General features: G+C 48.2%; 6 protein-coding genes across 6 annotated transcripts; 4 read left to right on the top strand and 2 right to left on the bottom strand.

Annotated features, from left to right (window-relative positions):
* Positions 1 to 540: 540 nt before the first annotated feature.
* On the top strand, positions 541 to 4,070 carry EMWEY_00003140 (hypothetical protein, conserved; the record flags this gene model as incomplete). The annotated part of the gene is made up of 3 exons (XM_013477647.1): positions 541 to 3,273; positions 3,551 to 3,727; positions 3,843 to 4,070. 3 exons carry the CDS (start codon positions 541 to 543, stop codon positions 4,068 to 4,070), a joined length of 3,138 nt encoding a protein of 1,045 aa, XP_013333101.1.
* Positions 4,071 to 5,715: 1,645 nt separating this feature from the next.
* On the top strand, positions 5,716 to 7,005 carry EMWEY_00003150 (hypothetical protein, conserved; the record flags this gene model as incomplete). Its single annotated transcript, XM_013477648.1, has 1 exon — positions 5,716 to 7,005. The coding sequence occupies one exon, from the start codon at positions 5,716 to 5,718 to the stop codon at positions 7,003 to 7,005; it is 1,290 nt and encodes a 429-aa protein (XP_013333102.1).
* Positions 7,006 to 8,369: 1,364 nt separating this feature from the next.
* Positions 8,370 to 10,476, bottom strand: EMWEY_00003160 (hypothetical protein, conserved; the record flags this gene model as incomplete). The annotated part of the gene is made up of 6 exons (XM_013477649.1): positions 8,370 to 8,452; positions 8,526 to 8,672; positions 8,777 to 9,139; positions 9,233 to 9,544; positions 9,654 to 10,223; positions 10,353 to 10,476. 6 exons carry the CDS (start codon positions 10,474 to 10,476, stop codon positions 8,370 to 8,372), a joined length of 1,599 nt encoding a protein of 532 aa, XP_013333103.1.
* A 4,907-nt stretch (positions 10,477 to 15,383) lies between these two features.
* EMWEY_00003170 (leucine rich repeat protein, putative) lies at positions 15,384 to 17,557 on the top strand (the record flags this gene model as incomplete). The annotated part of the gene is made up of 8 exons (XM_013477650.1): positions 15,384 to 15,549; positions 15,762 to 15,849; positions 16,275 to 16,417; positions 16,546 to 16,610; positions 16,939 to 16,993; positions 17,108 to 17,177; positions 17,263 to 17,327; positions 17,484 to 17,557. The coding sequence occupies 8 exons, from the start codon at positions 15,384 to 15,386 to the stop codon at positions 17,555 to 17,557; spliced, it is 726 nt and encodes a 241-aa protein (XP_013333104.1).
* A 4,061-nt stretch (positions 17,558 to 21,618) lies between these two features.
* EMWEY_00003180 (WD domain, G-beta repeat-containing protein, putative) lies at positions 21,619 to 23,122 on the bottom strand (the record flags this gene model as incomplete). Its single annotated transcript, XM_013477651.1, has 3 exons — positions 21,619 to 21,821; positions 21,951 to 22,119; positions 22,427 to 23,122. 3 exons carry the CDS (start codon positions 23,120 to 23,122, stop codon positions 21,619 to 21,621), a joined length of 1,068 nt encoding a protein of 355 aa, XP_013333105.1.
* Positions 23,123 to 25,720: 2,598 nt separating this feature from the next.
* Positions 25,721 to 27,047, top strand: EMWEY_00003190 (hypothetical protein, conserved; the record flags this gene model as incomplete). Its single annotated transcript, XM_013477652.1, has 4 exons — positions 25,721 to 26,056; positions 26,410 to 26,586; positions 26,749 to 26,910; positions 27,012 to 27,047. 4 exons carry the CDS (start codon positions 25,721 to 25,723, stop codon positions 27,045 to 27,047), a joined length of 711 nt encoding a protein of 236 aa, XP_013333106.1.
* Between the last annotated feature and the right edge of the window lie 326 nt (positions 27,048 to 27,373).

Here is a 27,373-nt window from a genome sequence, read left to right on the forward strand (position 1 = left end):
AGCCACAGGGCCCGCGGGAGCACGCATCGCGGTTGCGAGCAGTACCAGGGCCCCTGGGGCGTGGCGCTAGGCGATCGGCAACCAATTGCTTTGATTGTGTAAACAGAGCCGTATTCAATATCCGTATTTCTCTTCTTACTGTTTCGGAAACCCAAATCCAACACATTGTAGTGCCGGGCACTACAGAGTTCCAGTTACGTGGGAATGGGGCTGTTGTGCATGTGCACACCTTCGCGCAGGCATCGGTCTTACAAAAGGAGAGAACTCCTTGATTATTCTGTGAAACGTTTTGTTGAGGAAGGGTTCATGGGCTAAAACGATTCCTGGAGGCCTCTTTCGAACACACACTTTCCGTTGCAGGTTCGTTTTGGCTCGACATTCTGTCTGTATGGGAACGCGAACAAACAGGGTAAGGAAGGCGCACACGAGCTCCTCAAGTTTACGACAAGTTTATTCATGAAGTATCAAGTGTATGATGTGTCGTGGAGGGGAAACTAGGGAGTGATCCACAGTGGTGTCCACACGTACAGAAGAAGCCCAATGGCCACGCCAAGCTCAGACTCCGATGGACCCCCGGAAATTCCGGAGGAGGAAGATCGAATCAACCGTAGAGTTGTCCGAAAGACTTCTTTGGACCTCAATAACAATTTTTGCTGGCACATCAAGGGACCCACACTATCTCATCATGAAACATCCACAGGCACGAAGCGCGTACAGCGCTTTAGCCACCCGGTGCGAGAACCGGCGGCTGTGGCAAAAGGCAATAAGAACAGAAATGATCCCAAGGTTTCCTCACAGGAAGATTTGTCCCTAGCCTTCCAGCTTGAAGACGACAATTGTGTACTCAGGGCTACACCTGCGAACCTCGAGTTCCAACTCGAGTGCACGGATCATGATTCGTGCAAAGCCCTGAAGCCACTTACAAAAGAAGTTGTGTTGCAAAACACCACCAATTATACTGTTTCATTTGCTGTGCTTCCTCCGTCGTCAAATGCATTTTCTGTATCGTGCCAACGAAAAAAACCGTTTCTTTCTGCTGGGATGGTGCAACGCGTCCTAGTCTCTTTCATTCCTGATGTGTACGCGCCACAATCAGACTTCATTAAAGTAGTAGTGTCAATTCGCTCAGCAGGAGATGCAACAGGGGTGTCTTGTAACAGAAGAGAGAGTGAAAGGGGCAAACGATTCCAGGACTCTTTGTTTTTGACCCGCATTCCTCTACGAGCGGTAGTGCGCTGCAGCGTGAGGGGAGATGACTTTGTTGTACCTCCTAACATTGAGTCCAACGGGAGGTATGAGTGTGAAAAAGAGGATGACTTTATTCCTTTCTCCCTAGTATCCAGTCTGGACTTTGGTCCCACTAGGGTAGGAACAGTAAAGCGACGACGCCTGGTTCTCCCAGCTGCATTATGGGCTGCTGTCGAGTATAGGGTAGAACTAACGAGAAAAATTAGTGCGTTTTTAGTGGAGCCTTTGAAGGGCATCATCGGCCCTAGGGATCCTGTATCACTCTGGCTTCAGTTCGCTCCTCGCCTCAATGTCGAATACTCAGAAGATATACTGATATTTCTTGGTCGTAACTCAAGTCCCCATCGAGTTACATTAACAGGGAACGGCGTACCCTTGCAGACTGCAGGACACAACATACTGGTGCGTAGGAAGAGCTGTGAGGTGCTTGAGAGTTCTCCTCAATTGGGGGCAGCGCACGTATCTGATCCGGAGCACTGCCGCACACCCCAAACGGGTGAACAAATCGAATATGACCAGCTCAATGGACAGGCTGGAAATACGTTTATAAAGCTGAACAGCAAAGAAGAACAGCTGAATCCCGAAAATTGCGTGGAGACTCCAGCAGCTACTGTTAATGCATACTTGACCGAGGGTAAGGCAACTCGTGTATCCACGCCTCACCGCCTGAAACATCCTTTGCGCAGGCGAGAATGTACTACAGAAGAGACGAATTACCCTCTCGGTACTACCAGCGCAACTAAACGCATTGACAGCAACAAGTACGGCGATGGCGCGACTTCCAAGCAGTCCTTGGATGAACGTTGGGCCGAATTGGTGGCTGTTTTGCGAGCGCAAAAGCTGGGAACGCATACTGTTAAGGGCGCCACCCAGCCATCTGATACTGTTGTCCAGAAAATTCAGTTGAAAAGAGCAGAGGAGGTCCAAAAGATGCTGAAGTCTTTGCAAATTCAAGACAGGAACCGTAGCAGCTGCACGTTCGCAGGTGCCGCTGTTGCTCCGTCCCGAAACACTCAAGAAAACCATCCAGACCCTACCTCCAACGTGCAAGAGAAGGGGCCAATGTTACAGCAGCTGTGGCGAAGTGAACTAACCAAAAAGTTTCAACAGGCTGCAGCAGCAGTAGTGCTTCGTACAAGGATGGCGAGACGTCTAGAGGCACTACGCTCATGGATCCGCTCCCATAGTTTGAGAGAAGAGGCTAATCAAGCGGGAATCCAGGGCAAACAACATCAGAACACCCCGCCGAAGTGCCTAGACTTACCGCAACGTGCACAAGAGCGGAATATCGAACAGCGGTGCCAGCAGGGTATTCCAACTCACACAGACACAACACAGCAATATGCTAAATCTTCAAGTGGCCTTTCCAACAGTCCAAGCAGCACCGTAGTCCCAGTATTAAGCGGGCCAGATGGCTCAACAAATGCGAGATCTTCAGAAACTCCTGGAGGCGTACAGGGACAAGACGCACACAGCTTCGGTGAAGAAAACAGATGGAAAGTAAAACTTGTTCCTCCGAGATTATCGCTGTCCACGGACATCAACGGTGAATCGGAATGGCAGAGCATTCCTGGTCCGCAATTCTGGGGGAAGGAGGACCTTAATGTTGCAGAACTGTTCACGTGCATGCAGCACAACGCACCATTATCACCATTATCCAAGCGTGATATTGATGTTTTCCACCTCAAGGAAGAAGACGTAGTAACCTGCACTGGAGGTTTAGAAGTTACAGATGCGGATCTCCTTCAGTCTCTGCTAGAAGCAACTCCACCACTAATAGATGACAAGTCCTGGACGTCCTCGTATGCCGCTAACCCAGATGATGCTGGACATTCGATGTTGATGAGGTCGGCTTCACAAGGAATTAATGGAGTTTTGGATAGTGTTGCCCTTTTGCCACCTGAGGATCCGGAGGGATTGGCTGCAGTAGCGTGGCGTTTTGTAGCGTCGGTGCCTCCCTACTCAAGCGCCTGTATGCAACTGCCTTCCATTGTGGAGACAGACCTCGCATACATCTTCCTTCAGGTGCGCCTAAACTCCATCCAGGAGTAAGCTGTACAGTTGTGCTATCCCTGAAACCGGCTGATGCGGGCCAACCTCTTGGTTTGACAAGTTTGTCTTCTTGCAGCAGCCCATTTACCGGGGCTTATAAGCATGTGCTTTGTCGGTCGGACTGCCCTTTCGCTAGCACCTTGCCTGTGGACTACTGTGCATGTTAATACAGTGAATCCCACTGGAAGCAAGCTTCAACATGCGCGGCTGACACAATTTGAAACTGGGATAGCTATGATGGGTGTTTTAGGCAGCTTCTCAAGCGAAGACAGACCATGCTGTCAGGAATATATTCCCACCATTTGCGGAAATACCCCCTCTCCGCTGCAACGTCTTTGAGCTTACTACTGTACCAGCAGGGGCACTGTGGCCTCCTGGTGCTCACCAGAGGTCCATTCGGTCTGTTGCCAGCAACTTTGTAGAACAGGTAATTTCGCCCAAAAATCAACAGCTACCTTTCTGCACCTGGCATGGATACTGACTGCCATGCAGCTGCCACATGAAAACTCATTGCCATGCAGCTCGTTGAATGCGCTGTGCAGGCAAGTGAGAAGACTACCGAAGCAACCAAAATAGATGCTCTGGAGCCTGCAGTAGCAAAGGACGCTTACACATTGGCATTCGAGGAGTGCGGTGACAGAGCAGAGGCACTAAAAAGGGACAGTAACGCTCTTAAGAATATCTGGGGACTCGCTAGATGCGAACAAGTGGAGCTCCTGAGTGAAGTTAATAAAACGCTGCCTCAGGAATTCCAGATCCCCTATTTGTGAGAGTTTTCCGAAATGGCATTTGGGGATTGCTTTGAAAACATTTGGACTGCTAGTATTATCCTGAGCTGGCCCACAATAGAATTATATCCCAGTCCAAACTTAGTCGACCCCAAAAAGTTAGTTGCAACTGTATGTTGGGGTTCAAGAAATATAACGCTTTTGAGGTAGTTGTATTTTTTTCTCAAAGATATGCATTTGGATTGACCAAAACACTGAAGCCGCCTTGGGCTAAAATACAAGGTGTTGCTCAGCTCTGCTATGCAGGGTAGTGGAGATGGATATAACAGTAAATATTCGCTTCCCCACAAGTCAACGTAGTTAGATTCCGCAAACGGTATGCGCAGGGTCAGCTAAGCACATCGTAGAAGTTCCTTGCTTCCCTTCCATGTGCTCAAACCGGGAACAAACAGCTGCTCAGCTGGACGATGTGATGGTTCCGACGCGATAGGTTCAGTCGGCACACTTGATAGATAGACTGCTTTTCGTTCTGTTGCAGCAGTGTGGTTAGTTGCAAAACGGACAACAAAAGAGTGCTCCTCACCACGCCTACTTCGTACGACACCATAAACAGGGACAGTAACTGCACCGGCATTGTCCTCACACAAAATGTCATGTAGTACACAGCAATACACTTTGAATATGCAAAAAATGCCGTTTTTTTTGTCGTTCTCACGTTCTCTTTTCCCTTGTATGCCCTCCAGATTGTAGCGCACTTCGCAACCTACACACCACAGAGGTGTCATCCTAAAAATATCCCTGTAGCGTCTGCTAACTAGCAATTGTTGCCTTTTGAACACGCTTGCCAAATATTTAAACTGGTAAGTTTTGAGGCATCATATGGTAGAAGTGGATGCGATGCACAAGACAGCAGACTGCTCATAACTGGAGCACTTCCTCTGTTCAAGAAAGTAGTGATGCTAGGCCAAGCGCACGTCCCCATTTCTAATGTTACGAATTTCGACAGCCTCGTACTTATATAAGCTAGAGCTCGAGCATGCTGACAACATGGCTATAGGCTTATCGCGCACTGACTGCCCATTTGACCTCTGAAATAAAAAAAAAAACCGATTTTTCGACGCATATACGGGTGGGAATTAGTGCGCTTGTGTCTTACTGAGGGCCTCTTGAATAGAAGGCTTTCCGTTTCCGTTCAGCCACTGGTCACCACTTACCACGGCCCGAAATGTGAGCATTAACGGAACCCTCCAACAACTTAATTCACTCACATAATTGCTTTATTTCTTGTGGAATGCAAATACATATAGGTCTTGAATGGGTGAAGGTAGTACCTGCACAACTGCCCGAACTGTTGGAGACGTCTGTAAGCCAGGCGTCACCCCACTCGCCAGCTGACCCATACACCATGCAAGTGTGTACAAGTGACATGGACCGTAACTGACACGATAGATTATGGTTTTGTATGCATCGGCTGAGAATGATCTAATTCTGGAGGGGACGAAGAGGCAGCTCAACAGTCCTAAAACAGTGTCAGCCTCTGTGTCGTCCGTGCCACGTCGGTTCCGCCTATTTTCGAGATAGGTGGGGCAGCTCCACTTATCCCTCCCAACAAAGACACTCAGCCATCTGCTGAAAACTGGAGAACTTTAAGCTGGCCCGCGAATTTCGGTTGGGATTCCCGGTTGAAATGGGGGCCAATAACTCAACATGCTTACCGTGCAAGGTAGCTGGAGGCAATGCGCGCCGGAACAGGCCATTAAATGGTGTTCATGACCCCAAAATTCTCAGCGGACAAGTCCAGGTTCTGAAAAAGGTATCGACTGCTGCAGAACCTCAAGGAACGAGTGGAACGGTTTCGCAGTCGGCCCCTCCACAAGACCCACCTGTCAACGGACCTTCTAGTTCCACTGAGCCACTTCAGGAATGCAACGAAACTCTTCAGCTACAAGAGCCCCTCATCGCACAGTCTCATTCAGAAGCTCCTCAGCAGCCAGTTGAAGTCCAGCGGTTGAAACGGGCTGAACAGCTGCAGGACGAACCATCAGTGCACGAGAGAGAAATCCGACCAGATAACGAGACAGAACTTAAGTCCAAGCCGACATCCTCAGTGGGCATATCCTCGCCGAAGCCAAAGGATGAAACAGCAGTTGCGGGGAAACAAGCCAGAGAGGGGAGCCCGATGCCACAACAACACATTAACGTCCCCTCTCACATGCTTGCGGCTGGAGCCGAGGCGGTTTGCTTGCAGCACCATGGTACACAACAAGCACTTCTCAGCCCTCATAGCTGCTCAGTGGCCCACAGGGTGGCAGCTGCCCTCAGAGCAGCAGCTGGTGAACGTGCAGCTGCAGCTGCAGCACGTGCAGCAGAGGCGGCCGAAGCAGCCAAAGCAATGCCAAACCAACATGGAGGGCATCCTAAGCAGGATCGTATATTTCAGACTGAATCTTCTTCTGCAGAGTGCGGTGCTCTTGCAAGTATAACTGGGAGCACTGAAGACAGCACACCAGAACAGCAGGCAAACACTGAACAAGAGCCGCAGCGTGCCCACCAACGTAACAGTTGCTTTCCCCATGTATCATGTTTCTCTTCTAACGATGAGAGCGCCAGTGAAATTACTGTCAGGCAGCATGCGGAACAATACCCACGAAAGCCTAACGGCTTCCCTTCACCGGAGCAGTCTATTATTTCGGCGGCGAAATTGGTAGGGGAAATGTTTTCCGGAGCCGCTGCAGCTGCTGTAGCACTGGCCTCCTCAACTCCAGGGCAAAATGCTAATGAGGGTGCAGAACAACCACTGGCAACTAGTGGGGATAGCTGCCTTGTTGCTGGTCAGGGAGTGCGGCAGGCAACCCCGGCAGGCAGCGACAAGGGTGGAGACCTGGAGGAGGGTGCAGTGGTTCTACTTGGGGCAGTGGATAGAGCTATGGACGCCATCACCAGCGACGAATTTAAGAAACAGGCAAGTCGATACTAGCAACTCGCCGGCTGCTACTTAGGTAGTTTTACCGTATACTGCGATGGTCGGCTCAAATGTGCTGCAGGCCGTCACACTGCTAAGCCAGTCGATCAGTGTGGCAGCGTCTGTGGTGGAGGCAGTCAAGACTTGTGGAGACTCGGCACAGCAACAGGGTGAGTTCGCGTCGCCGAAAGTACCACATTGCCCTGGCAGGGTACCTACACTTGCACAGGCTATACACTGTCGTACGGTACATCGAGAGCAGGCACTAGTTCCCCGAGGTTGATTTTTGCTGCTCCTGGTGCTGACTCAGAGATCTTCCCTCCTGCAGTCAACGCTGTGAATGGGTGGTAAACCGCTTCGCTCAGGCGTCTTCCCTCCAGCAAATCCGGTTGACCACCTTCCCGCAGGCTACCCTTCCTGTGCGGCAGGATATTACGAGGCCCTAAGGATCTCTGCTCAGCAACAACTGTCAGAAGGCGCATTCGTCCACAGCTAAAACGTAGCAAGATATTATGAGACTCGGAGGATCTCTGCTCTGCAACAACTGTCAGAAGGTGCATTCGTCCAAAGCTGAAATGTTGAGTGCGTCGCTTCGGGCAGACACTGGAAGTAAAATTCTTTGGTTTAGAACAGATAAAATGCCTAGGCTGAACAAACAGACCTAGACAACAGGACGATCAACGTCGAAACCGCATTGTTTTACCGGTTTTGCCGGTGGCTCAATACTACGTGAAGAGCGGATTACTGAATTGCCCTAGTACATGCGAGTGAGCTTAGATGAATATCTAGAAACTAGAATACTTCAGCATCACCCGGTTTGGTGTGCAGAGCAAATCGTACACTGATGGGATTCAACATCGACTGAGAGCTAGTCTTATGATGCAGAATAGTATGCGTACTGAGCGTGGACGCCAGCCAGAGGAGGAGATATGTCAGGTCAGAATGGCAAACATCGTCAACGTTAGCCGTAGAGAGTGCCTGATAGTTTCTTGCTGGTCGACGTACAAAAACCCACAAAAGTCCGGGACAGGTCCTTCACACGACCTTCATTTATCAGATTGAATTTGCCTGTGATTTGCTGGGAAACAGCTTACTCTGCCGAAATAGATTCTGACACAAATTGACGGCTACAAAAGGAAAGTGACTGCGTATAACGAGGTCAAGTTCTAAAAAAAAAACTTATTCCTGAAGGAGGGGAGGGAATCAGCAAAGAATTGCACGGCGCTGCAAACGCCGTCACCCAAATCTAAAGGAAAACAGCTACATAGCAGGCATGGTTTGCTCCAGGCTTGCTCTACCTGTGCTCTTGATCAGAGGCAAACCCAGCATAGCAGAAGTGATGTCGAGGTTTCTCTCGAATTCACTTGCTAAGAAAACCCCTAGGCTGACTGGTACAGAAGGATGTGTCCCAAATGGTGTGACAGCGAAGAAATGTCTAAGAAATGATGACGCTCCCATTGCACTGACAGCACAAACGGAGCCGCCCAAAATCCCTGCTAAACCTGAGGCTGTACATAGCGCTCCGACACCCATACCGAGAAGTAGAGCGGCAGATGTTTTGTTGAAGAAGAAACTGCGGATTGCCCGTGCGCTCCGAACAAACGCATTGTGTTTCTTTGTTACATTTCCGCCTGTGAACTGCCCCTTTTGCATGCTCTTGCGCATGATGTTGACCCCTCCCCCTGCAAACAAATACGGCACACTGCTTTCTACAATTAAACCTGCGTGTATCAAGAAAAAGAGCAAGTCAAATCTACGTTCCAACACAGCAGTGGTTGTGGCTCACCGTCGACTTCAAAGAAGAGGCTCTGATGGGTATGGATGAAGTGGCAGAGCTGTTGTTCGTTGGTTTTCGTATCAGATGGAAGCTTCTTCGAGCATTTTGAAAAAAGAGAAGGGCGCACGCAAACGCGTGGCAGGTGATGGAACAAATAGTTCCCGTCTGCGATGGGGCCTTCTTTGAGATACCGGGCAAGTTGGGATTCGGAATCTGGCTCCCACACACTCTCCGGAAGGATTGAATTACCCATTAATGGACTCGTATACTTGTAAACGAGGTACTTCGTGCCGAGCTTCTTTCCTGTCAAAGTTTCCAACATGCTGCCAGTTAGGTTGCCGCCGCATGGAAGCCCCGGCATAACGTATGAATCTGCATCGCAGCCAAGAAATATGTATGCATGTTAACAAACGTGACGTTGGATTCCGATTGGTGCCGCTTACTACAGGCCCGTCTTATGCTTACTATTCTGCTTGAAGACACCCTCAAATACAAAGAAGGAAACTCCGCGAAGGAAAGCCGCAACCTTCGGTGCATCGGGCATGAGGATTGATGCTGCATCTGATGAATCCATCGCCAAGTGGGCAATCCGCTCGACAACTTTCTGCAAAAGTGCCTTGTCAACTCCAACAGCTCTTCCTAGTCGTGTAATTCTCTCATGTGTGTTGGAATTCGCGAGAGAGTTGCCGAAAAGCTTCTTGCCTACAACCCTTTCGTCAGCATTTCGCTTAAGGAAATTTTCGAACTTCTTAACCTCATTTGTATACCCGGCTTTAGCTGAAAAGACACACAGACATGTTGCGGACAGTGCGACACGTCCAGCGTGTAGTTCATTTTCAAGAAAATGTGACCAGGCACGATGTACTAGCTTCGGTTGCAACCGTACCAAGGTCAACGTAAGAGACCAACAGGAGGGGTGGGTATACACCAGCCTGTGGTGAGCTGTTCATTGCATTTTGAGGCACATCCCGAAGCTGTAGCAGGTCGTCACTAGTATTCTCAAGCGAGCTCTGAACATTTTGGAATTTGATGGCGGATGCGGCATTCCCCTGAATAAGTGAGTAGATAAGGAGCGGCTCCATCAGAGCAGCTTTGGAATTGTTACGTAAAAGGAAACGAGTGGCACCATCCAGACGTCTTGCTGCTTCTTTGCATGTTGGGCCGCGAAGGTGTGTATAAACAGTCTTGATAATGTGTGCAAGAACATGTTTTGGGCTGCTAGCGAAGCGTGTTGTCCTCAGGGGTCGTGTCTCATTGGGCTGGGCGTCCGTTGTTGGAGCATCTCCAGAATATGTCGGTGAAGCCCCGTCTGCACCAACTTCAACGGAGTTAGTCTGAGACTGCCCATGTACTTCAAAGCCACTGATAAATTGACCAGGAGGGAGAAAAGTGAAGAAACTTCTAATGTGGTCATCTGGACTCATGGCTGGATTTGACGTGAAGTCAAGGACAAGGCCTGGAGGTGGAGAGAAGTTTCTAAAACATATTCGGAGGCCTGCCAACACAGTTCAGTTAACACGGAAAGAATTGATGCATCAGCTCCTTTTCTTTGAATGATAGTGGCAGCATGCTGATGGTCACTCACTTTCAAATACCGATATAAAATCTGCTTCTGTCCGGAGGCCCTTAAAACCCGCTACATTCATGCGGTTTATCAATTCCGAAAGGGACTTTATCTCAGACAGGTCGGCAATGGGGATTGGCTGCATAGTCCGTGCACATACACAGGATGTTGTAAGGCGTTATCGCTCTTGCGGCTTGCCTCGATCTGCTTCTGCTATGCAAACTTACCTTCGGCGATCTCATCCACTTCATCCTTGTGCCAACCTGCATGCAGGCACCCACGCTAAGGCTACTTAAGGTGTATGCCAACTGAATAATGACTTCACTTCAGCTACGCATGCTATAGCCGTCTTCACCTACCGCTTGTAGTTTTCGTCGAAACCTATTATGTGGTTTGCCTGATGATAAGCGCAATGGCAAAGTATAGGTGAGTCAACTGTCGGCTGTCCCATAAAAGCAGATACAAGGGTTTTTCTTGGCAGGGTGGCCTATGGAATCCAACGTCATTGTACGGGAGCTTACTGTGTAGAGTGCTACAATGTGTGGAGAGGACAACCAGTGTTGTTGCCACCGCCAGAAGCAGCAATTTGCCTGTCCTTAGTGCCCTCATATTGGCGCATATAGCCTGAATCACAAATACATGCCTTGGGCAGCCCAGTAGCTGCAGCAGAGTGGCGCTCTTTCGTTGGCAGTCCTGGCTCTCGAAGGGTACCCGGCGTTCCACAAGAAGACTTCCAACCACATCACTCACCTTTTGCCTCTGTCTTCAATGTAAAACAGATTATTTGAATATTTTTGTTCCCCGGGGGAATTCCGTGGCTTCACTTCTCTCGCTCGAGCCGTTTTCCGCCGTCCTCGCCTCGAGGCCTGTCTGTGCTTCTTGTGGCTCGCCACCAAAGCCGCCCCAGGCCCCTAAAATTCGCGGATCCGATTCCAGCTCTTCAAAATCCTTGTATTAAAACCTAATGAATTTGTGGGGACAATGGCGCTGGCCGTGTACGTCGTCATCGGAGAAATTTCAACAGGGACGAGTGAGTGACCAGCGGGTTGTCGGAGGCCGCCTCCACTAAACTGCTGTCTGCAAACAATACATGCCCTGCATGCCTCTCCAGCGACCTTGCATGTTCACGTGCGGTGAATTCTTGAACAGTTTTCTTGTGTGTATTGTTGTTAGGGGGGAACTGCTCAGGCAATGGATTCGTGACGTCACGAACTGGCTGGTCCACACAGACTGCTCAGTCACGCGTGGGCGCGCATATGTAACAAACTAGAGAGATTCCGGGACGGTACTGGCACTGTTATCCTTTATTTCAAATGGTGGCGAAATATCCGGCTTGTGTGCCTAGCACAGCACGTACACTACGCTGTATATTCCCTTGTCTGGTGCCTTCCGCCTTTACACCAGCGGTCGTTGTAAGCAGTTTGTGCGTCTCGAGGAGAGTGCATATGGCATTTAGAGCTTCCTCGAGTTGATAGCTTTTCTATGACGAAGAATTAAAAAGCAGCCGACGATCACGCAGTCCTTCTGAATGGCAGCTGTGTACTGTTGAGGAAACTGTGGTGGTTACATCAAATTTGCTGCCCGCTTAGAGCTCGCTCAACACTGAAGTTGAAAGAGCTGAATGTGTAAGCTCTCGGGTTGCCGTCTCATTTGTCGTATGTGCCCTGCACTGAAGGCATCTTGCACATGGTAAAGCATTCAGTTTTGCACTAGAGCCTCAACCTTCAATGTGTACACTCAGCCAGCTGCAGTGCGCACGACCCGAGATACTCTGGACAATTCATGCTCGCGATAAGGCTTTCGTTACCTCATGAACAGCGATTTCGGCTGGCTAGCCATTGCCTGCAGGCTGGACACACTAAAATTAGCAACACGAGTATTTTCTGATATCAGACGAACACTTCCACAGCACTCAGAAGACAAGGTAGAATGCAGCGTTAACTTTCCTTTCCTTCCCTTTGCATTCATCCTTCAAGAAACGTCCAATGGATACAGAATTTAGTTTGATCTTAAGTGATGACAAGTTAAAGCAGAGGAAGGGGCCAGAAATGTTTACTGCCTTAGTGCGTGCACCGTGCAGATGGAAGCGTACGCTGCTGCAAATGCTGCAAATGCAGCAGCTACAGCGCACAGTTTCTGCAGCTCAGCAGAGGTGCTCTCTCTCGCTACCCTGGGCCATGTTTCTCAAAGAGTCTGATGAGCATGGCTGAAAAAACAAGATGGGACTTCATCTCCTTTTGAAGGAGCTATTATACCAAGTGAATTGGCTGTACTGCAGGCCCTGCCAAACCCAGGCTAAATCGGGAAACTCTGTTGCACTTGGCAACAACGAACGTTTGAATCCCAGTAGCTGGATGCCCACCCATAGCTGGGGTGTCTTGAGTAGAGCAATCGTACTAGGGAATGCATTTCCCAAAGGAATGAGGAACGTTTTCACATACTTTGCAACTACAGCTACAAGAAGGGGGAACCCGCAAGCTAAGCACCTGAAAGCCTTTCTAGTGGTGCGGCAGTTCACAAGGAGAGCCCGAGACTGCTCTACCCGCTCAAATATGATGAAGTACCCCATGTGCTTGTATTGAAGGTATTCTTAGTAGCGCTTGCAGTAAAAGCCTTCAAGAAAGACCTGAAGGGCAATTTGGCCTCCCCTATACGACACGTCGATAGTATAACATGTTGTGGCAGATTTCAAAAACCATATTTAAGGGAAGCTTCCGAGAGAGGGCTTAATCCAGAAGTACCGTCCACTCTGGAGACAAGCTTGACGGACGAGTCGGCTCTACTGTACCAATGGCACACCGCAGGCCTGCCTCCCATAGAGAGAAAATTCATAGCCAACTGGGTACTGGAGAGGGATATATCTAATGGTATGCTGGAAAAAGCCAAAAAAATGAAGCATTTCCGTTGACACCTAAGGTGCAATGAACAATAAAAGAGACCGTTAGCGGTGATATACTATTTGTGCTTTTAGATTGCAGTGTCGGCAGAACTACTGTTAGGTTTTATTTAGTTGCCCAAAATCACCTGGCTTGTACATTATTTTACGTCCTGAAATAAATGTGACTTGTTGTGCATTTGGTTCTACTGAGCGCCAGATGATGTAATGTATACCACAGGATGGAAATACGTGCCCTCTAACCCACTCAGGCATGAAGAATGTTCCAGAGGTCTATAGTAGGTAAGAGGATGGCCGGGCTAGCGGAAGCACCCAACCCGCCAACCAGTGCACAAATGTTCATCCCTTCTACAGCCTCTCAAATGGGTAACGGCGACTACGACATTTTTAGTCCTTGAACAGACTATCTGCAAACTATCGTCAGTGCAAAACCCGTCTGTATGGAAGCGCTTCACAACCCCAGGGCATCTCTCTTATTAAATTTGCACATCCATGTCTTCAAACTCAATATTAAAGTCGCAGATGTTAGTATAGCATGCTTTTATTGAACACTTGTGGGCTCTTTATGGTAGTGTGCTTGCTTTCGGTTGAACACATTGCATTTAACGATTAAGTACAGTATCTCCGGAACATCAACAAACAACTTTTGCAGGCTTTAGTCGAATGGCGTCTTACGTGCCGTGTTTGCACCAACTTTTGCCAGGTCAACACCTTACGCCGCATCCTAGAAAACGCGCCCTCACTCCTTTTGGAACAAATTACGCCTTAACTCGGCGAGAGAATGCTACTCGTCATATTTCACTTATCTTGCCTACTGACACGATTACAATCCCAAATGTGCGGCAAGTCCTTCAAGCCCTACAATAGCAACCTTAGGCGAAATTAGGGGACACAAGCAGTAATGCCAGTTGTTCAAGGTAGCTACAGTCTTCTGTTGACAGGACAACAAGCGTGAGTATATTGTATTTACACGAATACTGCAGTAAACAACGTTTCAACCAATGGGGAAGCTACTTGGAATGCCGAAATGCCCTAGCAGCTCACAAGCGAACCAGAGAGAAAGTATCTGGCCTAAGAAGGATCAAAGCAAGTCTCAAAGGATACAACAAACACAGGGGCAAACAATGCCTTCAGCTTTAACGGGTCGCTATTTCCTGAAAAGTTAAGCTTTGGTGGCTTTCAAGCTGGTTGAGGGTTCCCTCGTCCCACTGCTTTGCCGGTGGCCAGTCGCCAAAGAAACGTGCAAATAACGCAACATTGTTTAAGTCACAAGCTATGTGCCCCATAGAATCCCGTTCTAAAGGAGGGAAGACACCTGGACAGTAAATACTTAGTCGGGTCGAACGAATAAGAACGAACCCTGAGGCCTGTTTACTGGCGCTGTTTATTAGCCTAGCTCTAGCTGGGGACAGTAGCTTTGCCGACATGGTTTTCCTTTTGTATGTTTTGAAACGCTCACTGCATCTTGCAACCGGAGGTATTGCATGCGTTGTATAGCTTATTAAACAGGAAGCAACTTCTGTAGTAAGCCTGCAGGCAAGGCGCGCTACGGCGGGATGCGTCCTTTACTCCCGTCTCATGTGGCCCAACATTCAGTATTTTGGTGGCTTTCTCAACGAACCTCTGCTTTGGTTCCCTACTAACAAGAAGGGTCAAAGTACTGATGCATGAATACAGTATTAGTGAACAAGTATATGTGTCGTATACCCAGTCGAGTCATCTGCAAGTGCCTAACCTAGGCCTTTCGTAAGCTGCTAGACTAGCCACGACTGTAAGAACCAGAACTAGTCACAGTACCACAGTATGGCAGACAGCGTCCTGATGCCCGTGCATGGCACAGGGACCTACGGGTCCATCCGGCGGCCGGGCCATGATTCCATCTAAGTTGCTTAAAAATAAAAAATTAGGTACGAACAGGTTTTAAAAGCAAACATCTATCATGTGAACCGGCTTTATTTCACCGCATAACGCAATAGGTGGTGCACCACTTCTTAGTGGAAGGGTGTGCGAAAAGAGAGGAGACGCTGGTTAACGCATGACACACTTGGTATACAAACTATTTTCCAAGACGCGTGGCAAGTTTTTCCATGAAATATACAAATAAATTTGATTTGTCCATTGATATCAATTCGAATTTATCTTACCTGGCAGCCACGATGAAGATAACAGAGGACCTCATTCGCCGCAAGTCGGAGCACAATGAAGGATCGTTGGAAGATCTTGAAGAAATAGCCCTGCACCAGCTTGAAATTGAAAAGATTGAGCTCCTTGACCGCTTGTGCAAAGACCTCAAAATTCTTCTGCTACAGAACAACCTGATTGGTGGGTTGAGCTAGGATGCCCGTCGTGAACGGTCAAAATGGAAGGAGGACAAGGATCAATTGACGGAAGCAGCGCACCACAAATTCACAGGCCGGGTGCCCCACATGGCATATGCTTAAGCTTCGTGGTTAACAATATTGACACGGAGACTGTATATATTCTACAAATAAGCGAAGCTATCACGCAGTATATGCCTCTGGGCGTTGCCGCAGACAGGCTTGAAAACCTACGACGACTAAAGCGCCTGGAGTATCTGAATGTTGCGTTGAACAATATTGTTGTCATAGAGAACCTGGAACGGTGTGAAAGTCTTAAAAAGGCACGCTGCATTCCTGGTTTAACCACAATGCTAGCCTTGCAGAGCGTTCACAATAAGACAACTTGGCTGGTCCCGAACTGGCCAGAACAAAACTGGCAGAAGTAGTGACTTTACGTGGCAAGTAAGTGTTGACTCTGCACTTAGTTTTGCTTCAATTTTCCGCAGCTTGACCTTACCGTGAACTTCATCAGCCTGTCCAGGCTAGAGGAGTCACTACAAAATCTAAAACAACTAAGCTGTCTTGAAGATCTGTATCTCATGGGGAATCCATGCACAGAGTAAGAAGCCAAGGCTGCATTACAAATTAATTACTTGCAAGGTGCTGGCAAGCACTGTAGGTGTGAGCTCCCATCTTTTGGGGGGCTGATAAAAGAGCCCTTGAGCTCGTTTCTCTTCATATCTGCAGATGGACAGGTTTCAGAAGTTTTACGATCGCAACTTTACTTCAACTGAAGCAACTAGACGGAAAGGTGGTGACTCCTGTTGAACGCATACAGGCTCTGCGAGCACTTCCCGCTTTAAAAGAAGACCTTGCCAAAGAAATCCGACGTCAGGAGGAAGCTCCAGGAAAGGAAAGCACGAGAAGTCTCTCAAAAAATTGGCAAACTGTCTGTGGGTTGCAGCTTCTTCAAGCTATTGAAGGGCAGTATATGCACATATACTGTACGACTGCGCAGCAAATGATTCTGAGAATGCATACACGCGGGAAAACCGCAAAAGAATGTACCAGGAGATGGCTCATGTAAGCATAGAGTCATCCCCCATCCAGCGACGGACGTGCTGCAAATGAGGTGATCTAAGGGCAGTGTGTTCCGTAAACACTGCATAGTGCGTTTATCTTCTATAAGATCAGAGTATCCTCCAGCGAAAGTCTGGTGAATAGAACATGCCTCCATGCGCATTGACGCATGAACGTTGTTGTGATTCAGCAAGCAGGAAGGAATCCAACCTCTGAGGAAGAGGAAAAAACGCAAGTACGCCCCGCAAAAGGTGTTCTAATGTCGGTCCGTTAGCTCACATTGCAAAACCGTTCAAGGTGTAGGGTTCATTGCACCGGCTTTTCTCTGCAGAAAAAGCCATTTGAAACGTACAACAGCAAGGGCGAAATCCGTCAATGCAACCAAGGTGCGAATTATTTTCCAGTTTAACTAGGATGTTTCCCGTAAGCGAGCATAGGCGTTATTTTCTGCAAGACACAGAGGAAGTGTGCATTGTCCATATAATTGGCGGAGCTTTCAGGTCGTCTTAAATTCACCATGGACTCTTACAGCCAGCCCGGTCTGATAGTTGTTACGTTTGAGTTGCCGAGGTAAGCGACGCCCAGAGCATGGATATCTGTACTGACTTTTGGACAAGCTCTTTACGGCATGAATTTCTTAATTAATTCTTTGCAGGCACTTATCGACTATGCTAATTGACGTCGACGTGCACCCGAACTACCTTCGAGTGACCGTTAAGGGTAAAAGAAATACCACATGCCGCCAAGAACTAAATTGCTGAAAAGTGTGCTTTTCGGCCTTTCGGTGGCTTTGAATATTTCATGCCGTTTTTAGCCATAAGCCGCTGCTCATTTCTGCCAGTAATACTTGCATTTTCTTCTATTACCTCTGATTAGGTAAGGTAACGCAGCTGAGGCTCCCCGAAGATATCTCTCCCGACAATACCAAGGTTAGACTGCTCTCAGCTTAAGCAACACAACTCCTTGTAAACAAACGAAAATGAATATCAGGACTTTGTTGGTGTTATATGCACCCCACTAGAGTCTATTTGATCATATCTACCCCCATAAAGTCTATTTGATCGCCCCACACACTACGCAGATTTATTTGACGGGAGATATGGTAGCCACATGCATCTTCAGTTCATATTCCTTTTAAGAGGGCATGCATCATCAATTTTATTGGTGAAAAAGCAACTTGGAACTTATTCGAATCCGTCATAAGCTTGCAAAAATACTTTGGACGCCAGCCACTAGCTGCTCATCTCATTTGGTGTTGTAGACTGCTTAGACGCATCCACTTGTCAAAATCATGCCAATATGGTAAATCTATGTAGTATTGGATGCTTGCTGACTAGGCATTGAAGTCGTGGTGGAGTTAAAGCTATCTCAACTACAGAAGGACCAGACATTTTTGTGCTTGATACACGCTGCAAGAACTACAGTGCAGTGTGTTGAGCATATCATGATCTAACCGTGGCCTTTTCCTCTAAGTTGCAAGCAGAAAATTCCACTTCCTGCGCAGAGGCGGTTGTTCGTAGGTCATGCGCTCACAAACAACTGGCGAGCTGCGGATCTGTATGCCAAAAGTGAGTCTGCATCCGGAGATCCAGTGCATGGCGGTATCATCTGGTAAACATCCCATTCCAAGAGGACAAGCGAAAACAGGTAAACTGCAGCCCTCTATGACGCATAGGGTTGTTTGTAAACTGCTCCGTAAGGCATAGAAAAAGCCACATGGGTTTGGTGGGTTGTCGTTGCCAGGGAAATATGCTGGTATGCACACAAATCATTCGGTAGATCCTCTACCTATTGCAACCAAGCAACCAGAAAGCCAGAACTTAGAAGAAGCTTTGCGAGAAAGCGAACCTCCACCTCTTGAAGATATCAACATCTTTAGCCCGTTGGAAGAACCTCCGGTACTCATTACAGAACGAATAAGCTGATTTTCCCGAGGGAATGACCTGAAGTTTATGCAAGAAATGGAGGGGCACGGAAGCCAACGCGGTTTCTCCTATATTGAGGAAGATTCTCTTCTACACAGTGTTGAGGGAGTCAATTCATTAAGGCTAAACTGCTGCGTCAAAAAGGATGTTTTCGTTTTAAAGCTCATGCCGCTGACTGTACTGCGTTAAGGTGCGCAACACGAGCGCAGTTCGCTCGTTTTGCCGTGCGCATGAGGAACATGGGGAGTCAACGCCGCCAACAAGCTCGTTGAAAGTACTAGTATGGAAGACGTCACTTCCTGTTGAGCCGTGTCTATTGACATTATGATGCATTCGGTATGAATACCACGACAGTTTCAGCGGAAATTGCTCACGCGAGGTTCGCCGGATGCCCCTCCTCAATGTTTCTCTGCCTTATACTACAATGATGTGGTCAGGTGTACCAGATTCAAATGCAGCAGTGCGCCCTCACTGATGCTTCGTGCAACCAAGACCGGGCAGTCTGAACCTATGCTTATCAAAATCTACTCTCAGAAAATGGTTTTGAAGGGGATGGTCCTGTTGGAGCACTGGAGTTTTGCATGCAGTGCAAGTGCCGCCCTGGGACGTTGACTGTCAAACCCCTGACAGGGGTGGAAAACAGTGGACTTTGTGCTCCTTCGAACGGTGTGCCGTTGAGTTGGTATGCCTCCTCACAGCAGCAATCCTTGGACAAGCTGTGTCCAGGAGCATGAAGTACAAACGAGCAGGTTATCTTGGTGTTTGGGAACTGTTTTCCTACGCCCTTCTGGCTGAACTACAACTCGCGACACCCTCACCACATATGGAGGAGTCGTTGAGCTTGGTAGCAGCTGGTTGATCGGGGAAGGTACCAGCGGCGAAGGCCTATCCCATAGCTGGGTTTCCTTGCGTAGAGTAGCCGTGGAGGCTTTAAGCAAGGCAGAATGAGGCAAAACCATTTCAGGTGTCCTCAACTTAATCTTCATCTACAATACGACCTGTACTTAACCAGCCCAATGGGAATTGGTCAGGATCTGTCCTCTGGTGCGAAGGTGACCAATGGCAGGACGCTCCATGGAATTAAAACAGGAGCAACATATATATCCCAGCTTAGATAGAACACTCGTTCCGCTTGTAACCATCGCCTCGTCATTCGATCAGGCATAATTAATGAAGAATACCCCTTCTTTCCCTGCAGTTCACGTATGACGCGTGATGCAACGGAAGGAAAAGAAGTCCTTGTTCCTGTGGAAAAGTACTGTATCCCCTGAATGTACCCAGCTAGGGGATGCTGCAGCCAGGACCCTCCTGATCAGAATGGATGCGCAACAATTGTCGGGTTATCTGGTTGCGATATCTGGGCAGAGGCACAACTTTTAAGAGTTAGTTCGGACCACTGGGACGTAGGTATGCTCCACGATCGGCACGCAAAGGATGTATGGCGGAACAAGAGATACTATGGAAAACTAACACGAGATCATTCATGCCCAACCGAATAGTTGATTGCGGAAGGCATTTGAAAAACTATTAGGTTTCATACTGAAAGCAGGACATAGGCAACAGCAGGCTAGCTCGTCTGCGGCATCGCTTGTCACGAGCAGTTCGTCTAATAGTTCCACTCCTTTACACCCCATCGTAAGCGGAAATCGTGATGAAGGAAATTGGAGATCCCATGTCACCTCACCACAAGCCGGATTTGCAATGGGCATGTTGTTGGGGGACCAAACGGAGGGGTGAAACGTGAATGCATCTGTGAGTGCTACCTTCTAGTGGACCTGGGCCAAATGAAGGCGTGAAACGTGAATACACCTGCGAGTGCTACCCTCTAGTGATTGTGCAGACGCATGCTTACTGGCTAATTTTCTGTGGTCGTGGAGCTGGCACCCTTCGGTGCATTCACCACGTGCTTGTGGGCTAGGCGCACGAAGCAGAGTCTTACCTAGCACGAAGACATGGGAATATTTGCGTGTGGGTCTGCCTTGCAACACAAGTTGAAGCGAGGATTGCTAAAAATAACCACAATTTCTCTACAGCAACCTTATGCCGTTTGGCCGCCGTGCTCATGAATCATCGAGGCTGGGTTGGATTCCTCCTGCGTTTTTTAGGGGCTCATTCTAAGTCTGTCGCTGCTTTTAACTGCCCTACACAGTGTCTAAGACTTTGGGTAATGCTTGCAGTTTGCTTGCTGTGCGTACTCCGGGGTTCAGGGCCTTACTAACGACAGATTTTCTAGCCTGTCCGACTTCAACACCTGCATGCCCGACGGCTTGCCACATCTAAGGCATGTGGCAAGCCGTCGGGCCTTCTTAGAATTCAAACTTTTGCAGGAGAGTTTGGCCAGATCTAGTTTACGCAGCAGTTCACACAGCGGGTAGCTACACGCCGCATCGGGGTGTATGAGAACAACTCGACGGCTAACATCATTGGACTTATTCCCTCCGGGGACCGTATGGATTGAAGCCGTACCGGTCACAATTACTAAAGGACACTTACATGTTGTGAAGGAATAATACTAAACGGCATGCCACTTACACCAAATGCACGAAAAAAATGCGCACCAAACACGCAGGTTCCTTAGTTGAAGTTCTCACGTGAACTTCGTAGAACATGAATGACCACTCAAAAAATGAGGATTAGCCGACGGGTGCCACGCAATGTACTGCTGGAACTGCTACCTTTTTATGACTGAACCTATGGCCCACCTGGACAAAGCGCTAAAGTACACGCTTTGAGTTTTTCCCTTTCACAACTATGAGTGCAGATTATGCAGATTCGAAGCATGAATTTAAAGAAGTGGGAACTGCAAGCTCAGACACAACTGATGCGCTTGCTAAGTAGATATGCGTACTATTGCTCATTTTCCTTTAAATTACTTTTATAGTAAATACCGATGTAGGCTCCAGGCCCGCCCCTCAGCCGGCAGTTGCTCTTTGCAACTTATATCCTACCAAGAGTTCCTAAGCGTTCTCAAGTGCACGACTAGCAGAGCGAAAGGGACCCAGACTTGAGGCCCTTGTAAACTCGCATATTCCCGCACTAGAGTTTAAGAACTCAGAAGACGGAAATTCCCCCAAAACAACCCTCACCTACGTCTCCATTTCCGTGCTCTTTGAACGAATCTGCTCAGATATTTGCCAAAAATGGATGACGCCACTGTCACCACCAGATACGAGAACACTACCGTCAGGGCTAAAGCAAGCGCAACGAACAGTGTCGGCATGCCAGCGGGCTTGCACGATGCAGTCGCCAGAATCATAGTCCCATAGTCGGAGGAAACGGTCATCGCCTCCTGCTAACATACGCAAATCAAGTTTTCTATTATTGGAGGAACAGCATATTTCGAACACTTATATTGACAGTGAGGGTTTTGAATACCGATTGCTTTGTGTGACAGTGTGGTGCCCGACAGCTGGCTCACCGGTGCAGACTAAATTGGATTTCGGATGGTAAGTAATGCAATTGACATCCCCTTCTTCTGCAACCTCAAAGTCCCTGATTTTTGTACCATCTAGGGCATCGAAGTAGTGCACCTTCCTATCACTGCCTGTTGCCACGATGTGGACTTCATCGGCACAGTATGTTGCACTCTGCCGGTTTGCGCATCCAAATGCAGAAGGGAGAGAAAAGAGCTTTTCACAGTCAGGTTACATGGGCATTTTATGTGCCTGCAAGTGATTGTACATCCACTGCGTGCCTGAATAGTTGCTGGAAACCCACTCGGAAGATTGTACTTTCATTGATAGACAGTATGGAAGAATATGTTGCCATATCCCACACGATTATCGTGCCATCCTCAGCAGCTGTGAGCGCCTGAATGGACATGTCACCTGGAAAATAAGACAAAAATGTGTAAATAATTGTGTGGACATCTTCCCATTTCATTCTCCACCGCACTCTGGGGTCTAATACTTCAGGCATCCTGAACAAACCTACGTGCATGTCATTTCGGCGGAGTTTCAAGCTGCAGATCCTTCCTCTGTGCTCTTTCTTGCTAGCCAGCATCTCTTGAGATTTGCTGTGGACATCCCACACCCTGAACTGGCCGGAGAGACCACCTGACACCAACCGTCTGCCCACCCGGGTCGCTGCTATCGCTGTAACCCCGTCCTTATGCGCTTGCTCTATGCAAAATAGGAGCTTTCCTGTTTCCGGAGTAAATGCCCGAATCCTCCCATCTTTCCACCCGGATATTATAGAGGATCCATCCGGAGCGAAAGCCACACACAAACACTCCACACCGGGAAGCTGAATCCTTAGCATTTCTCTGTAAGTCTTCATATCCCATAATCTCACATCTGACGCTGAGCAAGTGGCCAGAATTTGAGAGCACTCCTCCGGAAACGTTGCTTGGTTTATGCTCCCAACATGCGCTGAGTGCTTAAGATGAGGCGTAAGTGTCCGAGCATCGATTCTGTAAAGGTTGTTCGCTGACGTAGCAGCCCAGAGCATGGAGCTGTCAGGGGCTGCAACAAGAGACGTAATTGCCCCAGAAACCTGACATAGGCTCGCTGGAGACAGTCTATCCGTTCCGAGGCGAAGCAGCTGGCCATCTTCAGTGCCTGCAAAGAGCTGGCTGCGCACGAGAGCCATTGCAGTAATTCCTGCCTCAAGTTGACGCTTGGGTGGCCCGCTTCTCTTAAATAGCCCCGTTCGTAGTGATATTTCTAGGATATCGCCTGAGGAATACGGCGACAGGACAAGGCGTGAGCAGGCGAGTTCACCGTCTCCTATAGAGTCCGTAGAAAATTTACGGGAAGTCTACAACGTAACAGTTATTATTATTATGTCGGTAACGTGCTGCCCCTTAACTGCAAGAGTATCGGTGTGCTTGATGCTAGTCGGCTTGGTGCTTGTTCAACTGCTCCTCGACGCCCTGAGCGCGGCCCCTTACCAGATTGAGTCCCGCAGTAAACATATTCATCAGCCGGGTGAATGACGAGTGAGCTGCAAGTCCTGCGGAGTTTACCAAGGTTACAATCACGTGGTGTCATTTTCTTTGTAGCAGCATCAATTTCCCAAATGCGAACATGCGAAGCTCCAGCTGAGCAAACAGAGGATGTTAATGGTCATCATTTATGTAAACTTATGAGGGACTTCCTGAACGGCTGTAGCATGGGCTCAGCACTGGCTGAAGACAGACCAGAGACAAGCGTATTCGGCGAGTTGTTGTAAAATGCTAAACATTTCGAGGTCTCTAGCGCAGCTGGCGTTCCACAAAGTGCCTTTCTCTCCTCAACGCTCCACAAAACCAGGGTGTTGCAGCTCTCCCCACCCAAACTGGCCAAGAACTTGCCGTCACAGGAGAAGTCAAGGCACTCAACAGAGACCTTGTGAAAACTGAACTCCAACAATACAAACTCTGTTAACCAGTGTTCAAAGCATGAGTTCAATGTTCTAGCATGTTAATTACACTTAATATAATGCGAGGTCCCCACCTGAGTCTTCCGAGCTCTACTAACTCGTCAAGGCTCCAAATAATGATATCCGCCACAAACCCTGGGTGTGTCATCTGTCCGCTGGCAAGGTATTTCCCGTCTTTGCTTACGGCGATGCAAGTGACTCGGTTATCGTGCCCGCATAGAAACGCTTCTGAGCTACATTTGAGATCCCGGACAACGACGGAATACCCAAGGGCGAATATCAGCCGTTGGTTGTCAGGGTGCATTACAACACACTTCTTGGAGGTCCCGTTTATGCCGATTACGGCAGAAAGCCTCAGTTCGTCTGGTTGCTTGCTCTCCATTGTAAACAAAGGACAATACGTACTTCCTCTTCAAAGCGAATCACTAGAAGGTTTGTTTAATTCTCATGTCGTCTCCAACCGCAGGTCCGCACTCAACGACAAGAGCCTGCAGATGCCCCGTAAGTAGATGCACATCGTACTGTTGCTTTGTCAGGGAGTTCATTCACTGGAAAAGAGCTGCAGGGTTCACTGAAATGGACCTGCCGGGAAGTGGTAGACGGCAAAGATATAGTAAGTTAAAGTGGAAGATATATCCCAGCTAAAGATGTCCCAGCCTGCCGCCTACGGGAATTGTGGCAGGAGTCAGAATTGTTTGAGATTTTATGGCTTATACAGGCTTATACACCTGAATATACAGCTCATCGCACTCTGTATAATACGTAGTCAGTCTCCTCTTCACTCGTGAATGCGTAAGCCGATATTCGGCTCGGCAGAAAATGAACGTATACAGCAGAACTAGGTATGCAGTGCAATATCTGGTGTTGAAGCAGGTCAGGCGCCCCCATAGGAGGTGGTTTTGGACGTGCATTGGTGGCAGGTCTTAGGCAATGGGATATCGCAATGTTGAGGGCAATAATGAAGTTGCCGCATACTCTTCAATTGTATTTTGAATGCTTGCTCGTTGAATGAAAGGTACTGAGACAAGCGTGAACGGTGAATGGTTCGATGGCCCACGCCGCTGAGGGATTCAAAAGGAGGGAAGCGTGTGGTGAATGGGGGGCCGCTTACTTTAAAGATGTTTATGCATATTCAAGCCAATTCTGTGTAGCTGTGCACTAAAGCTTTCAGCAAGGGCAACCACGTAAGGCTCGCTCCAATTGACCGTTCCGTTCCGGGCTAAGGCTCTACAATGACCGTAGCCATTCGCATATGCCAAGGACTTTATGAACTTTTCTCTATGGTGTGGGGACAACAGACTCTTTAAAAAACTCGAGAGGATCTGTTTCGCTCGCAATTAAATTAATTTTCAAAATGCATGCATACAATCAGCCCAGCCCCGTTGTCCGTGACCCAACGATGCATGCATGCATCTGATGGGCAGACCCGTGTTGCACAATTACAGTTAGCAATCTATGTACGATAGATCAAGATGAAATATTCAGTGGTTCCTGAGAAGTTGATTCGAAACCCCCACTACTGACGGATGCTGAATTGCGTTGTCATGCATAATACTGATGATTCAGGAGACGGCGCCAAAGCCATTCTCCCATATGCCATGCGCTTTAGTGTCCATAACGTGTGCTAGTTTTCCCTCATACTTGGCTACCATTATCCACACTAGATAGAACATTGCGATTTGCGTACCATTTCCAGCTAATTTTCTCTACTCGTGGCAAACTAGGGTCCCACAGTGGTTGCAGCACTGCGTTGCAGAAAAGAACGGAAGCATATAGAAAAGTAGCACGAGCGCATAAATCTTCGAATTAAAAAAACGCAATGCCGAAATGGATAACTCACATCTGGATTTCGGGCTTCACATAGAAACAGCGCGGCTTCAAGAGTTCTTGGGTCAACTCCTTCGGTCCCAAGAAACTATTCAAAAGCGCCAGGATGATCTGGCATCTGCCTTGGACGAACTGCTTAAGAGGCTTGCTAGTGGAGAAGATGGCATGAGAGAGCAGCAACAAGCTCTGCAAAAGCTGCAAGATGACACTGAACGGCTATCAGAAAGACTTGAAGCATTGGATAAGCTGCGGATAGGGGAGAAGATGGAGAGATACGATAATGATCACAATGATATCAAGTCGTTTCAGTCGCAGATATCTCTGCTTGACACAAAAGTGAGGTCCGCCCACCATACAGACCTTGGCGTGTACAAGGGCGCTATTCTCTCAACTGAAGCGAGCGGCCTTCCCTTTAGTATGCCTTTAGAACCTTTAGTACACTATAATAAATGCGTTTAGATTCCAACAGCCTATGGAATTACGAAATTTCATTTTGCACTTCAAAGGGCTATTGGAATCTAATGCTTTTTCATAGGCTTGTACATAAGGGAGTTACTTTCGCCTAGATGCTAATACGGATTGCATACAGCTGAACAAGGTTTCGCAATTAGGCTATCAGATCGCTCTCTTTCCAAAAAACAAATTTCAGCAGTGCATGCTACATGCTACAAGTTTAAGTGCGATGTCAGATCAAAAGTCAAGGAGCTGCTGCGAGCAATTTACAAGGTCGAGTGATGGATGTAGAAAATAAACAGAGCAATCTAGACGACCAGTTTAAGGAAATGGTGCCAGAATTCAGATCCCTTAAGGCAAGCCAAGCGGCTGCTACTGTTCAGTGTCAAGAAACACAAGCGCGGTGCGCTGAGGTGAGGGCAGACATGAACTCTGTTCACGTCAGGTGCCATCCTTTAGCTGTTTAGCTGGAGCTTTCGTGGGGTAGGGAATCAGCTTCAGAGCAAACAACGGTCCTTCCATCTCTTCTTGAAGATCAAGTGCGTGGATGCCACTGCGTGCGGCACCTAACATAGGTAGAGCGGCGTCAAGACGAGCTTGTCAATTCCGTTGAGAATAAATATGAAAATCTTTGGAAGGGCGTTGAACATTCACTCGAAGCCATATCGACAGCAGAGCTGCAGAAGTACCAGAGTGATATTGAAGCCCTCAGTGGGAAAGTGGAGAAGAGGATGAATGTGCGAATAAGCTACTGTTTGGACATACTTGCAAAAGCTACTGAAACGAACAGGCAAAAAGACGTGAAGCGATCCGTACTGCTCAGGTTGGGCGATTACAGGTCGTCATCTGCATGACGACGCTTGAAGGGATCTAAGACCAGCACCTCGTTACCGGTTGTTTATCATACGAAGGTTGTTGAACTGCTGTCCAAATGCTTGCGCTCACAGCTTGTGAATATATTAACTCTGACTCAGCCTAGCAGACACTTGGGTATGACTGTGGTTCACAGATGGAGAGAACAAGCGTGGTTGGCAAGTCGCAGGAAGTTTGGACTTTCATTGCTAGCCAATCGCATCTATACAATTGTGCGTACAATCAGCTACATCTATGTTTTTGACTCGACTGCAAAACGAGAGAGCTGGTGATACGAAAAATCGCTACCGCTGGTCCACGGTGACACAGCAAGTAGTATTGTGTTTA

The sequence above is a fragment of the Eimeria maxima genome, genomic scaffold (genome assembly GCF_000499605.1).
Source record: "Eimeria maxima Weybridge genomic scaffold, Emw_scaff16, whole genome shotgun sequence".
NCBI lineage: Eukaryota > Apicomplexa > Conoidasida > Eucoccidiorida > Eimeriidae > Eimeria > Eimeria maxima.